The sequence below is a fragment of the Bubalus bubalis genome, chromosome 13, assembly GCF_019923935.1.
Source record: "Bubalus bubalis isolate 160015118507 breed Murrah chromosome 13, NDDB_SH_1, whole genome shotgun sequence".
Classification (NCBI taxonomy): Eukaryota; Metazoa; Chordata; class Mammalia; order Artiodactyla; family Bovidae; genus Bubalus; species Bubalus bubalis.
Window position 1 is genome coordinate 63,464,683 of NC_059169.1, and position 16,545 is coordinate 63,481,227.

Sequence of the window (16,545 nt, forward strand, 5' to 3'; positions counted from 1 at the left end):
ATACTGTTTTAAAATCTTCTGTAGAAGTGATCTTTATATAAAATTAGCAGTAGATAAGAAAAGTTTTGTAGACTTGAAATATTTATGAGTTTTATAAACTAGAAGATCTCCATCAAGATAAAGAAAATAATGAATGAAGTGTTAATAAACATTATGAATTAAATAATATACTACCAAAATTTGCTCATTTTTTATTTTATAATGAATGTATAATAAAGATACTGATATTTTGACTTCCAAAATTATTACCTGTGCAGTTATAACTACCATAGTTCAGAAGTTAAAACTACAGTACTTATTTCTTTAGACTGTTTTAATAGACTTTGGAATTCATTCAGTTGTAGAAACTTTTCTTCATTGTCTCTGTCTCTGTATTTCTGCTATTTTGGCTGATTAACTGATTGCACCTGTGCCTGCTTCTCCAACATAGCTAACTTTATATTCTTTGAATGAATTGCTTCCTTAAAAGAAATATCAAGAACCTTTTATCCCACTTCCTACTGGGAGAAAACATGGTTGGTGTCAATTTTGAGTAATGTTTTCTTTTCCTTGATTGCCTAATTCTCTTGCTAAAAATTTTAATGTAATAGTGGGGAAAAGTGAGCAAGGAGGAGGTTGAATAAAGGAAGAAATTAAAACTAAAGACATGGAGCTTTTTAACTTAGATTTTTAAAGAAACTTTTTTTGGAGTGTAGTTGATTTACAATGTTGTGTTAACTTTCTTTAAATTAGATTTAAAATATTAACATAAAAAGCTGAAAGAGAATTCTGGATGGAATAAGTCAAAAAGGAAACATTGTCAATATGCATATTACCAAAGGGGGAAGCATTGTCATGGATACCCTAGAATTTCAATCCTAAATATATGAAGAGAGATAGAGGCATTTGAAACTAATGTTTGAATGATCTGTAATATTGTTTAGGTTTGTGGAGTTTTTAAAAATACTCATATACAGATATGTATCTAAGGAATAAGTATGAGTAATATTGGTATGCAGTGGTTGATAAATGATCATATAATAAATATTTTTGGTTTTGGGGGCTATGCAGTATCTGTCTGACTACTTAAATCTGCTGTGTTTGCAAAAGCAGATATATGTCATAACACAGAGGAGTAAATGTGAATGTATTTTAATAAAACTTTATTTATATTTGATTTGTGGGTCCTAGGTTGCTGACCACTGACTTATGGCACCATTTTAACCTAAAATACGAATACCATAGTATAATGTTTCAGTGTAAAGCATTAAATTAAAAATTCATTAAAATTTAGTAGTTAGAGTGTAAGATAAATCCAGGTTTCCTATTAAATAAGAGCTTGCATTTGACTTAATGGGCATTTATCAAAGTTAATTTCAACAAATTCACTGAATATTGTGGTCATTATGTTTTATTAGAAGATATGTAACTTTTTCACATGCAACCAACTAAATTTTTTTAGCATTTGACACATCTAATGTTGAAATTGTATGCAATTTTGAATGGGTAAGTAGAATGCTAAGTATTCTTTGTAAATCACTATTAAAAGCTCAACCCAGGAAGATACCTTTTCTATTTCTCAGTGTAAGTGTGTATCTCAAATAATTTACTCCTTTTCATCAAAAACAAGCTTGTTTTCCAATAATCAATAAGATTCAGACACGATTTTCTTTTCAGTTAGGATATAACTGAAGGCATTTGCATTCTAGCATAAGATAAATCTGTATTTTAACCTGGCTTCTACCACTTACTAGATACGATGTCAGCCTTAATTTCTTCATTTTAACAGTGCTAATTTTACTTACCCCACAGGAACTTGTGACACTTAAGTTAGGTAATGTCACTAGATGGAGAAGGCTCTTCTTGAATGTTTCCCTCTTTTACTTCCTTTTGGAGCTTTTTATTCAGAATTGTATCATGATAGAATGATCTTCCCATTTACAAAACAAGCCTGTCAAATGTAGAATTCTGAAGTTTAAAATAGGATATTTGAGCCATGTTACTTATTATGGGTGATCCACTTTGACGGCAAGAAGTAAAATGGAGTAATCTTTTCGTGTGCTGTCTCCATGGCATGGGTATAGAGGTGGTCCACTTCCTGCCCTGTGCCTTATGTGCATACCATAGCTCATGCAAGGCTAGCATTTGTGTGTTGCTGTAGTAGTGTCATCTCATGAAAAAATTTCAGCTGCTTAATCTTACTTCTAGAGAAATACTTCAGTGGAAACTTTAAGGAAGAAAAGAGTATAGATATACATTATTTGTGTTATACTGACACCTTGAACTTGAAGAATATTGGAGTTTCAGTTTTATCTCGATTATGTAAAATGTTATGTAGCATAGAAAATAAGTTACAAAATAGTTGCAAGTCTTCAAATTAGAACAATAGTTGAACTTAAATAGTCAGCTAAAGAAATTTTTTTTTCTTTTTCTTTTTTTTTTTTTTTTACACAGGGTTATTGTTACCATCTTTCTAAATTCCATATATATGCGTTAGTATACTGTATTGGTGTTTTTCTTTCTGGCTTACTTCACTCTGTATAAAGAAATTTAAAACTCTTAGTATGTAGCTTGACTAGTCTGGTTTTGGGAAGGAGCATTATTTTTCTTTGGGCTTCCCAGGTGGCTCTAGTGGCAAAGAACCTGCCATCCAATGCAGGAGACATAAGAGACGCAGGTTCAATCCCTGGGTTGGGAAGATCCACTGGAGGAGGAAATGGCAACCCACTCCAGTATTCTTGCCTAGAGAGTTCATCCCAAGGACAGAGGAGCCTGGCGGGCTACAGTCCATAGGGTTGCAAAGAGTTGGACACAACTGAAGCAACTGTTCTTGAGGTTTTGAAGTTAATGTTTCTATCACTAGTCAGTTGAATCCTCTCACTTATTTTCTACACTTTGTTCCAAGTTGGTCATGAATGGAAAGCAAGGAATTGGAGGGAAAAAATGAAGATAAACAAAGAGCATTGATCAGCTACAAATTGCATAGTCACTTCAAGGTTGTGGTCAACCATTTTGGTCAACCATACTGAGTGTTTAGAATTTCATTCAGTTTCATTCTCTGTTACAGAAAAATAATAAAGACTGATATTTCTGCCTTTCCTAATAGTTTTATAATCATAAGAATGAAGAGCAACCATTTCTGGCAAAAAATAAAGATAAGGACTTAGTTTTAGTTTTTTACTTTTTCTTACCATTATTAGAAAATGTAGCTAATAAATTTGGAAAAACCACTAATAATTTTTTTGTTTTGTTTTGTTTATCTCATAACACTTACTATACTTCAGTATTCTCAGAATGCTTTTAAATGTTCTCCTGTACTCAGACGGCAAAGAATCCACCTGCAATGCAAGAGACCTGGGTCAATCCCAGAGTCAGGAAGATTCCCTGGAGAAAGGATTAGCTACCCATTCCAGTATTTCTTGCCTGGAGAATCCCATGGACAGAGTAGCCAGGTTGGCTATAGTCCATGTGATCGCAAAGAGCTGGAATCGACTGAGTGACTAAGCACAGCACAGCACCCACTCTTTGAAAATAGTGTTTAGAAATTTATGCCTACATATAATGTCAAAAATCAAAGATTAAGAACAGTTGTTGACTTTATCATGAAACTTAATTCTATCCAGTTTTTTAAAATAGAAACGTGGTACAAAGTCTCTGATTATCTTAGTTCACATACAGTCTTGTTTAGTGTATCAGTAAGTTCTTTTCTAGCAAAGGAGAGTGGTTTTTAAGTTAGAATCACTCAAATATTTTATTATCTAACTAATTCCTGGAGATTTTGTTTTATAAGAAGGGCTCCAAATATTTTAGAAAACAAAATAGCATTATTCCTTAATGAAAATTTTAGAAGGTATTGGTATAGTTTATTTTTCTAAGTTGTTTCTGCTTAAACTGATAGTAAGTTAGGGCTTTTACAGAGACATTATGTCAGTTTGCTTATTGAAATGTTTCCTTGGTCATTTTTTAGGAAAAGATATTTATTTTGTAAAATAGAATTTGCATATTTATAATATATGAACTTTATTTACATATGTATTATTTGGGAAGTTACTCTAATGGAAAAAATAAATAGAAGTCTATTTGATATTTAATCTTAATCATACATAATTTATAAAATGAATATCTCTTCTGAGTATTTTTGCTTTTAATAAAATAATCAAATATAATTTTTAATATATTATTTTGTGTTTCAATTTTACATTGTATTTTCATTTAATTTTAATGATTTTCTTTTCTTGTACTTTTTTTGGTCTGTTGTCTGTTTTGTCTAATGCATGTCCAGGGTTCTAAGGTTAGTATTACTTTAGTAATTTTTCAGGTTTTCAGTTTTAAATTTTATTTTTGCTTATTTATGAAATTTTTGACTTGGTTATATTTTGAGTTTCCATACCATCTTTAACATTAGGCACATTTTTGGTATATTTGAAAGATTCAACAGAGGGTTATTTTCTCAATGCACTGATGAATTACTGTTTTATTATTCACACTAATCTTTAGACTAAACTGTCATAATATAATGAAAACAATAATATTTCAGTCATATGTACCATCAGATTTTAACTGGTGCCACTGAAAGAAAATTGGATAGAATATATATTAAGGTTTAATAATAATCATATGTGGATGTTCTTTATTTTTAGACCTATATTATGATGTTTATATAACATTTCATCATATTTATAAATTGCTTTTAATTAGAATTAATGGGCACTTCCTTTTAGGTTATTAGTTGTGTTAAGAATACTTATTATTTTAAAATTTTATTTTGTTTAGTCAAAAATAGCAGTTTGGCAAATTTCATGGATGATTAATAATGCTTTTATAATGTCTACATAATTTATTAATTTAAAATTGAATATTTTGATGTTTACACTTTATAGACTCTAAAAGACTTCAAAATAAAATCATTAATTAATAAAATAAGTTAGATTTCCCATAATTTTCCTAATTCAAAATGATGAATTTGAGAATCCATGTATAGATATCCTAAAATTCTAATATTTTGAAAGTTTTCAGAATGCTAATAGGCCTAAGCAATGGCCAGATCTTCCATTCCATTGTAAAACACTTATGTTGATAACAGATTTTAAAAGGAAGTTTTATATAAAATTTCATTTTTTGCCTTTATTGTATTATGATAACAGATTTTTAATTCATGCTATGAAATGATGCTGTATATTAGTGAAGTGCTGGCAAATAATGAATCTTTATTTTTAAAAACATCCTAGTAATGAAATTAATCATTTCTTTAGGCCATAGAAGCTGAATTGGCATAATGTTATAAATCAACAGTTGAAAAAAAATTGTCTATTTCCAAGCTCCTCTTAGAGGGAATGTTTTAACAATATTTTGATGTTAAATGGAAGGGATAAAGGTTGTTCTTTTTTATTACCCATGTATAATTGTTTAGTTATATAAGTGGGAGAAGGCAATGGCAACCCACTTCAGTACTCTTGCCTGGGAAATCCCATGGAGGGAGGAGCCTGGTAGGCTGGAGTCCATGAGGTCTCTAAGAGTCGGACACGACTGAGCGACTTCACTTTCCCTTTTCACTTTCATGCATTGGAGAAGGAAATGGCAACCCACTCCAGTGTTCTTGCCTGGAGAATCCCAGGGACGGGGGAGCCTGGTGGGCTGCCATCTATGGGGTCGCACAGAGTCGGACATGACTGAAGTGACTTAGCGGCAGCAGTTATATAAGTGCTTACTCTAGTCAGCTATCATTTTTCTTACCCATGTTTTAAACAAGAAGTGTTGAAGATGTTGTTTTTGAATAGGTTTCCTGCTGACATTTCCCTGTTAATGTGAGTGGGTGTATGTCTGTGTAGAATGATGGGTGTGAATAGTGTCAAATGAAGCATTAAATAGGAGCAGATACCTATAATACATGCTTACTTTGTAGTTGAATTTATCATTTGGTGAAAAAGTAAAGTTAATCAGTATGGCTAGCTTGCCCATTTTCAGATGATTTAAACAGTAGTATTTTTTATTTATAAAGTATTCCTTACTTTTCTGTGTTTTTGAGGCACTGAGAAAATGAGGCTTAGTGATAATGAACCAGGAGAAGGCAATGGCAACCCACTCCAGTACTCTTGCCTGGAAAATCCCATGGATGTAGAAGCCTGGTAGGCTGCAGTCCATGGGGTCGCTAAGAGTCGGACACGACAGAGTAGCTTCACTTTCACTTTTCACTTTCATGCATTGGAGAAGGAAATGGCAACCCACTCCAGTGTTTTTGCCTGGAGAATCCCAGGGACAGCAGAGCCTGGTGGGCTGCCAATCTCTGGGGTCGCACAGAGTCGGACACGACTAAAGTGACTTAGCAGCAGGAGCATCATAATGAACCAAAATAATTAAAATCTTATACAACATACAATGAAAAATAAAAGAAGAAATATTGCTATTGCTTGTAAGATGCAAAGTTATATATCTTACAAAACAGAATACTTTGTACCATTTCCTTCCAAAGCAGAAAATTGTATTTTAGCATAGACAATATTTTAGTGAAAGTACAGCTTTGCCAATCTAAAATGCTACTAATTCTTCTCATTGCTAGTGTCACTGATTAATAGTGGTAGAGGAATTCATGATCTTGAGTATTTTTACCCTAGATTTTTGTTACTCATACAAGGTACCTAGTGGTTTCTTACTCATTTATTCTGAAATGGATAAGAAATTATCATGTATTCTAATTGGACCATTGACAGTTGTCTCCCTTTGATATCAAATGAAAGTGCCATATATCTTTCCTATTATCATACATTCATAGGAAAGAAAAATTAGCATATTTTTACAAATAAGAATGAGGATTTTAGGAAAGAAATATGAGTTGCATGTCTTTGTTAACAAACTTAGAACAAAACTAGTATAAATATTTACATTGATTATTTCTAAGTGTCTTTATGAAATGATCTTAAGTTTGGAATGTAATGTTTAAAGTAATGATATTTAAATCTAACATTGATTTTAAAAATAAATTTTTTCTTTATTTGAAGTTAATTCATAGCTAAGCTAGTAAACTTGATAATCACCTCTTACACTACATGGAATTACTTTATGATTTATAGCTTATTTTGTTTACAAAATATACTAAATATACTAAACTACTTTTAAGCTGCAGTATGTATGTGCATGTATTATATTTCCAAATTTTAAACAAGATTTATATCTACTTTTTTAAAGACGGAATTGGAAAATATTGAAGTGACACAAGGCATGTCAGCTGAAACAGCAGTAACTTTCCTCAGCCGATTGATGGCTATGGTTGATGTACTTGTATTTGCCAGTTCTCTAAATTTTAGTGAGATTGAAGCTGAAAAAAACATGTCTTCTGGAGGTTTAATGCGACAGTGCCTAAGGCTAGGTAAGTCTGTTAAGAATAATGGTGCATGTTAAATAATTACCTACAGATTATTTTTTTATATTCTGTGATACATAAAGTATCAGTGATACAATTTGATTATGTAATATAGAATTTCTAAATTAAAAAAATATAATATCATCACATTGGAGATTTCATGGAATAAATCTTTAATGGATTCTAATTTGAAGCTGAAGTTCCAACACTTTGGCCACCTGATGCGAAGAGCTGACTCATTGAAAAAGACCATGATGCTGGGAAAGATTGAAGACAGAAGGAGAAGGGGGCGGCAGAGGATTGAGATGGTTAGATAATATCCTGACTTAATGGACTGTGAATTTGTCCACAATGGGAGAGAGTGAAGGATAGGAAAGTCTGGTGTGCTACAGTCCGTGGGGTTGCAGAGTCGGACACAACTTAGCAACTGAACAACAATGAAATTTGAAATAAAGTCAATGTCGAATATATTTTGAGCTCTTTCAAAATCAGTAGAACAATAGCAATTTTCATTGAAGTGATTTTAATGTAAATCCATTTATGAATTCTTTTTTTTTTCTGTAAATGAATACACAGGCCAGTTATCCTGAGCCCACAAATACATCAGAAAACCAATAGTGTAGCTTTATAAACAATGCTAAAGGTTAAAATTGACTATGCCAGTCTCACTGTTTTTCAGAATGAACATTTAATACTAGTAGATATTACTATAGCTATGATTTTTTTGTTGCTATCTTGTGTTACAAATAAAATTTACCCCTGAAAACTCTTGGTAAATTTGACCAATTCCTTAGGCAGTATTCATTCTTACATCTTTTACCTTTTATAAAGGCAAAATTTAATTTTACTGTTTATAGTCTTTACAGGGGACCAGACAACTACTGTTTTTAGAGAAAAATGGCTACTGTTCATACTTGCCTTAGAGTGTGAACAGGGAGGATATGAGAAAGTCAGGCATTTGATAGGATGTTCTTACATGTATTCTTTTCACCCATTATTTAAAAAGTTATGTAAAAATCTTCATATGTATAGTTTCAGGGTACAAGTTTCTGATCCAAGAAAGGAATAAGAACTTGATTTAAGAATGGTGGATAAATCTACTTTTTACTGCTATTTTGTATTTCCTGTGACGAATCATTTCATATCCTATTAGGGAAAGATTGACCATATGGATAACTTCAGCCAAGAGGTGTAGGATTATTTACTGTGGGCCATATGGACATTTCCATTGGTATTTAATAATAGCTGACAGATTGAGCTTTGTGAGAAAGAGAAATATTTTTTAATGCCTAAATATCTTAAAAACAGCATTTATTTGGTTATTGATAACTTTTATTTCTGAATATATTCCTAAGTTTTACTGCTGATTTCATTTTTAAAATGATAATTTTTAGCAGATTTGGTTTTTATCATTCACAGGGAATTTTTATAAGTGAGTAATAATGAGGTAAACAATTATGTATCAATATGTATTGTTTACTCTTCTAAGCACTTTGCATATATCGATCCAGCTAATCCTCAGGGTAGTCCTCTAAGGAAGTCATTGTGTTTATACTCATTTTACATATGAGGAGACTGAGGCATAGGTAGTTGAAGCAGCTAGCCCAAGATCACATAGCTCATAAGTGGCAAAGCCAGATTTCAAGTTTATGTGGACTGATTCCAAAATTTATACTATTTATTACTATGCTTTGCTGCTTCTTATAATAATTAAGTAAACAGAAAGTGAGTATGTAATTATTGAATGTGCTGCTTGATGAAGGTGACTTTGCCACCATGAAAACAAGTTGATATTGGCACTTGTGAGACTTGGCTATATGGAGTACCTCTTTATTATTGCCTAAAATGGGGAGCCGTGCTCTGCATAGTCACTAAGATGGTCAAATTATGGGCAGATAATTATTATTTTAAAAAATCATCAAATATGAGTATGTTTTTAATTTTAATTCATAAATTTAAGAATTTTGAAGGATGGAAGGCGATAGAATAGGGAGGAGCCTCAAATATCCTAGTAGTGTTGTACTTCTTGAGTTGGTTGATAGTTTATGGTAATTTGTTTTCACTTTTTTAATTACCTGAATATTTTTGTGTGCTTTTCATTACTGTATTTTCTAATTAAAAATATTTATTGATCTGGTTGATTTTAAGAACCATAGTGGGATGGTGAAAGTTGAAAGAAAGAAAAAATAGAACCAAACAACTTTTAAAAACAGCATCAGAGTCAACAATTTATATTAATAATATGCTTTCATTTTTTAAAATAGTTTGCTGTGTTGCTGTGAGAAACTGTTTAGAATGTCGGCAGAGACAGAGAGACAGAGGGAACAAATCTTCCCATGGAAGCAGTAAACCTCAAGAAGCTCCCCAAGGTGTGACTGCCACAGCAGCTTCCAAGGTAATTAAACATTTTCTAAGTTAAATATAATTTACTTTTTTTTTTAAGTTTCTGAGCACAAAGTGACAAGGAGTCTCCTGTGCTGGCTTCTCTTCTTCCGAATTGTTAGGCTTCCCTGGTGGCTCAGACACTAAAGAATTGGCCTGCAATGCACAGACCTGGATTCAGTCTCTGGATCGGGAAGATCCCTTGGAGAAGGGAATGGCTATCCACTCCAGTATTCTTGCCTGGAGAATTCCATGGACAGAGGAGCCTGATGGGCTCCAGTCCACTGAGTCACAAAGAGTCAGACACAACTGAGCAACTAACACTTTCATTTTTCAAAGGAAGATTCTAGTAATTTCTAATTCATAGAATTCTTATAAAGATTGTATCAGTTCATAGCACTGAAAAGTTCTTAACTATTACTAGCTTCAGTAGTTAAATTTTCACCGAGTTCAGTGTATGAATAATGCACTTTTTAAATGGTTGTGCTTTGGGGGATAGAATTCCCATGGCATTCAACAAAAATTATTGAATGCCCATGAAATGAATATGTGGTATGCAGTATTTCAGAATGCAGCAGTGATTGTCATTCTAAATTGGCTCTATTTAACATATGTTTATTGGAGAAGGAAATGGCAAACCACTCCAGTGTTCTTGCCTGGAGAATTCCAGGGACGGGGGAGCCTTCTGGGCTGCCGACTCGCACAGAGTCAGACAGGACTGAAGCGAGTTAGCAGCAGCAGCGGCGGCAGCAGCAACATGTGTTTATATTTGATTTGACCATTTGCATCACTTCCAAAGTTTCAGTAATGATTTTTAGGTCCTGTATGTTTGTTGCTTACTTCAGCTACAGCTTGGAATCTCTTACCCTTGCTTTTACTATTTTATTTTAGTCACACTGGAGACTTCATTCAGTTCATCAGAAGAATTTTTTTAACCTTTTAACTTTTGCATAGCTTTGTTTTTCTTCAGGTTCCCATCCTTATTTTTCACCCCAGTAAATATGTTCCACTTTTGGTGTTACCTTAAGTTCAACTTTGAGTAAAATGTTTTCTAATACCTTCACTGCCAACTCAGTCTAGAGGAGGTTCCTTTGTTTGATACTTCTGTAAAACCCAGTATGTTTCTTACCACTCACACTACTTGTAATTAAATGTTTGACACTGACTAGTGAAGGTTCAATAAGTGAAGGTACGAAGAGTTTAATTCATTAAAAAAATTCTGTCGCTTCAAACTTTTGCAGTTTTCAGTCAGAACAACCACACATTTAGTGTATCTGTATCATAGCCTCTTTCTTTTTCACTACTGTTAGAGACACATTCCTAGAATAATTAAACCATATATTTTACTGTTGACAAGTCTCCACAAAGCCTCCATTGCTTAGAAAATTAAATGCAAACACATTAGCAGTGTTGCTTCTACTTATTTGTGTAGGCACAGGAGACTGTACGTTACTTGAGTGTGTTCGTATCTTTTACATCTTTTCAATTGCAGATTGTGTATAGCATTGTGAATACTTTATAAAAGAGCACAAACTCTAGAATCAAACAGTTCGGAGTTTGTATCTTGCCTCTACCACTTACTGGTTTTGTGAAATGAAACAAATTTCTTAGTCTCTTGTTCCTCAATTTTCCAGTCTTTAAAGTGGACATATATCTTAATTTGTATGGTGTTTGTATGAATTAAATAAAAAACAGTAATATGTTAAAGTACTTAGTAATTTGAGAAATGAAGTGAGCATTTAATTAATGGTAATTCCTTTCTTCTCTCTAGGAGTTAACCAATCAATATTTATGTCATGAAATAAATAAGTTAGTATTTTTGAGTGCTGAGATCTTAAAGGTGACTATAGTTATTAATTCAGTATATAATGGGGAACTTTTCAGGCCTGTCAAACCAAGTATTAGGTTGGTGCAAACGTAATTGTTCAGCAAATCAATGAGCTGCATCAAAAACTGCAACGCCTGCAGCCAGTGTTGGTCAACAAAAAGTGCCCAGTTTTTCTCCACAACAACACCTGACTACACGTTGCACAACCAACACTTCAAATGTTGAATGGATTGAACTTCAAAGTTTTGCCTCAGCTGCCTTATTCACCTGACTTATCACCTCACTTCTTCAAGCCTCTCAACAACTTTTTGCAGGGAAAACCGGTTCCACAACCAGCAAGAGGCAGAAAACTTTTCCAAGAGTTCATCGAATCCTGAAACACATATTTTTATGCTACAGGAATAAGCAAAACTTATTTCTTGCTGGCAAAATGTGTTGATTGTAATGGTTCCTGTTTTCAATAATAAAGATGTGTTTGAGCCTAGTTATAATGCTTTAAAATTCATGATCTGAAACCACAATTACTTGTATACCAACCTAATAGTACACTGATGATAGACTATGGACAGAAAAGCTCAATGAGCAGGAAATTTTGGTAATTGAGCTAGTCAGTCCTTTTAGCAAGAACCTTGGCAATGAAAATTAGATTATAAATTATGGTTACAGAACTATTAGAGGAAAAGTTGACTTGGTAAGAAAACATATTTCAAAACAGAGAATCAGTGAACCCAGTTTGTGAGAGTTGTTTCCCTATTTTTATGCATTTTTAATGTGGCACTTGAGTAAGTAAACCATGCTGCTGCTGCTGCTAAGTCGCTTCAGTTGTGTCCGACTCTGTGCGACCCCATAGACGGCAGGCCACCAGGCTCCCCCGTCCCTGGGATTCTCCAGGCAAGAACACTGGAGTGGGTTGCCATTTCCTTCTCCAATGCATGAAAGTGAAAAGTGAAAGTGAAGTCGCTCAGTTGAGTCTGACTCTGTGTGACCCCATGGACTGCAGCCCACCAGGCTCCCCCGCCCATGGGATTTCCCAGGCAAGAGTACTGGAGTGGGTTGCCATTGTAGTTAACAATAATTTCAATGTGTTACGAACCTGAGTGGACTTGTATTAGCCCCACATTTTCTTTCGGCCTCATTTTTTATATTTTCTAAAAAGGAGATATTAAATAAGATTTTCCTACAAAACACATCTCTAATTAGATTATGGACATATAAGTACTTTGTAAACTGTAAAGTAGTATGTAGATTAAAATATATGTAATTTTTTCAGCTATATTGTAAATAGTATATTATTTCTTTAATCATCCTTTGATAAAGATCATTAGCCTATTATTTAAATATTAAAGCCAAGCTCACCTAAGCTTATATAGCTGGTAAGTTTTGGAATTGTAATGGAAGTAAAGTAACTATCAACCTTTAAATACTGTACGCTTTTGTGCTGCAAGAGAATCAAATATTTTAATTTAAGAGGGGAATAGTATAATTGAGGTTTATAGAAAATAGAAGGAGGTCTATTATTAAATAGAGTTACTTTTATATGCAGGAGTTGTATTTGATACTTTACATATATTATCTAATTTAATTCACACAATTCTTATGTTTTGTAAGTGAAAAAGTACTTGACTGAGTTTCAGGGATCTTGACTGTCTTACGAGTTTACTATGTGACATGTTACCTAAAATTTGTGGATTTTTGTGTCTTCAGATATAAAAGGGATTTTAGTGGTAATGATCTTTAATGTCTTTTAGCTTTAATATTAAGGCCATGAGTAAAACATTTTTTGCTTACCTTTTTTGACTTTTTGTGGATCATGGAATGCTTTCACAGATGAAATCTCATATAATAATGTAATATAATAATCTCATATATTATGAAAACATGACGAATAAATGAACCTGATGACTTAAAGAGGCTTGTTAACTAGAGGTAGGGAATGTAAAGCCTAGAAAAAGTTAGTAACAAGTTTGAAGTTGCACAGGAGAGATTTGAGCCCAGAGTAAAAGTTTAGTCTTTTTTTCTGCCACAGTCCTCCAGCCTTTCTTTATCTATAGCGGTAGCTATGCAGGTGAAGAACAAGAACACTAGTAAGTGAAACCATGGTAAAAGTAGAAGAGAACAGTCAATAAATATTGTTCAATGAGTAGAGAAGGTAAAGTGTGTGGCCAGTTTAATTACAAAATTGAAGGTATTATTAATAGAAATTAATATAAATTTCTGTATTATACTATTTTTTCACAATTCTCTCTCTCTTTTTTAAGACTCCACTAGAGAATGTTCCAGGTAACCTTTCTCCAATTAAGGATCCCGATAGGCTTCTTCAGGATGTTGATATCAATCGCCTTCGTGCAGTTGTCTTTCGGGATGTGGTGAGTTATGCCTGCTTGATTTCCCAGAGAAAAAAGAAAACTTTTCACTGTAATTTGTATAAAATAATTTAAATTTCATAGGAAACTTGCATTTTAAAACTAAATGTCCTAGTGTCAGGGCTTGTAGGTTTATAATGTGCTTCTGTTTGTAAAATGATTGAGCTTAGCTTTCTCTGAAAGCTTATTCACTTTATTTTTTAATGATGTGAAAATTATAGTTAATTTGTATGTATACTAAGAATGAAGATAACTTCGAAGATTATAACCGATTTTATCTTGAATAACAATTCCTGTCTTTTAGTATTCCTTGCTCCATCTCTAGGTTCTGAATATTTTGTTATTATCAATGTTCCTTATATTATTGGTAAAAGAGATTAATTCACAAAGATGTTCTTGGGAATTACTTTTGGGGGCAATTACTTTGGAGAGAAGAATCTGCATTTAGAAATAGAGACACCAATGGGAATTTGAGTTAGAAAGGTTGTTTAATAGCTTATTGAAAATATAGCTTAAGGATACAATTTCATAGACTCCTCCAATTATATGATCACTTATTCAAAGTAAGTAAAAATAAGATTGGCCCTTCCACAAATTGTGTAGAAGCATCCATAGCATTTCACAGCAGACTGAATGTTGGTAGTACTTCATACTATAGTTGCTATTTATCAGCAATTTTGGATTCTTTTTTGCTTTTTTTAATTGATGGTTTATGAAACATAGAGATTTATACTTTAAATTTGCATTTAATAATAACTTGGATAGAGTACTTTGTACTTGAGAAAGTGGTTAAAATATTTAATACATACTACATGGTAGAAATATATAATAGAAAAATTTACATTCTTTTTAATGTATATCAGTTCTTATAAATCACTAAGAAAATTGCAACCATACCAACAGAAAAATAGGCAGTAGATATGAAATACGAAAATAAGGTGATAAACATGTGATTTAAAAGTCATTATAACTAGTAGTCAAAGAAATGCAAATTAAAACAAGAGTAAGATATTTTTCGGAGAAGGCAATGGCACCCCACTCCAGTACTCTTGCCTGGAAAATCCCATGGATGGAGGAGCCTGGTAGGCTGCAGTCCATGGGGTCGCTAAGAGTTGGACACGATTGAGCAACTTCACTTTCACTTTTCACTTCCATGTATTGGAGAAGGAAATGGCAACCCGCTCCAGTTTCTTGCCTGGAGAATCCCAGGGACAGTGGAGCCTGATGGGCTGCCGTCTCTGGGGTCACACAGAGTCAGACACAACTGAAGCGACTTAGCAGCAGCAAGATATTTTTACCAAAAACTAAAAATTTAAAATAATACTATCTGTCATTACAAAGGTATACTGAAAGTGCTCTATCATTTATCACTGGTAGGAGTACAAATTGGATAAACTTTATAAATAGCTTTTTACATTGTGCTAAAGCTCTTATAAATTTGATGCCTATGACCCATTGGTTCTACTCATATGCTTATCATAGCTGTCTTCAGGAAAATTGGCAGTGTCATAAATATCCAACGCAGAGCGTAATAAATAACAGTATATTCATTTAGCAAGAAGTTATGTAGCTATTAAAATCATATTTTTGAGGGAAACTTTGTGACATGTAAAACACTCATGATATATTGTAAGGGAAAGAAACACTATACAAAAGTACTTAGACTACACAAATGCTGCATTTTTGTGTGTCAAGTATACATACATGCACATGTTCACCTTTATTTAAAAAAAGGCATCCAAATGCTGCCAGTTATTATCTATAGGTAAACACTTTTTATTTTGTACTTTTTAAAATTTTCAGGTTTTTTTAATAATAAACCTGTATTGCTTTCATAATTAATAAAAGTAAAGTAGTTTTTAAAATGGGAGATAAAACACATTAATAGTGTAAAAATCTTGATGTAAGGATCTGCATAATCTGGACGTAGAAGAAAATATTTATGAACAGTTTAACCATTCAGAAATGGGAATTATCCTGAAAAAAAAAATGTGTTGTGGAAGAATTTTTTTTAAATGATAGATGATTTAAACACGGATCATGTTTTCATCTCCAAGAAACTCACTCAGACCTAACATAGAAGGAATTTATGTTGTGTGACATTGCATTTAAATTGTTAGTAAGTTCTGTATCAGGTTATTATGGTGGATTGTATACTTTTTCTAATATCTATAGATGTTTTGTAACTATTGTATATTGGATAACCCTACAGTGGTTCTTACTAGCTTTCTTCCTGAAGGAAGGGAATTAATGTTCAGGTGTTCCTTCCAAACATCATTGAGGTAATGTAACTTGTGTTCATTCAATTTACACTGTGTATCAGACACATATATATTACCCTCAGCTTTCAGTAAAAGGTTAAGAGAAAGCTAAGACTGAAAAACATTAAGATCACACAGCTAGTATGAAATAGAGTCAGAATCCCAAATTAGGCCTTTGCAAAGCATTCTCTCTCTTTTACCACCATATTTCATAAACTCCAAGAAATGCTTTTTTTCTTTTAAATAATCTCCAGAATTTGAAAGTATTTTTGAATTGTTATATTTTAAAGTCAGGTGTAGGTATTATAAGATTTCTACTTAACCTTTGAATTGTTCAAGTCACTTTATGTTGCCTTAAGTTCAGAAACATATGAG

The 16,545-nt window shown here is 32.8% G+C and overlaps 1 protein-coding gene across 9 annotated transcripts in view; it reads left to right on the top strand.

Annotated features, from left to right (window-relative positions):
* NBEA (neurobeachin) overlaps positions 1 to 16,545 on the top strand; it is a 656,478-nt gene that overhangs the window by 221,859 nt on the left and 418,074 nt on the right. For 6 of the 9 annotated variants that reach the window (XM_025263201.3, XM_044927359.2, XM_025263205.3 and 3 more), the window contains 4 exons: positions 4,262 to 4,270; positions 7,162 to 7,342; positions 9,601 to 9,731; positions 13,805 to 13,912. In XM_025263201.3, the coding sequence (XP_025118986.2) occupies positions 4,262 to 4,270; positions 7,162 to 7,342; positions 9,601 to 9,731; positions 13,805 to 13,912 (429 nt within the window). The remainder of the gene's footprint in view (positions 1 to 4,261; positions 4,271 to 7,161; positions 7,343 to 9,600; positions 9,732 to 13,804; positions 13,913 to 16,545) is intronic. The other 3 variants (XM_044927358.2, XM_044927361.2, XM_025263211.3) reach the window with 1 other exon arrangement.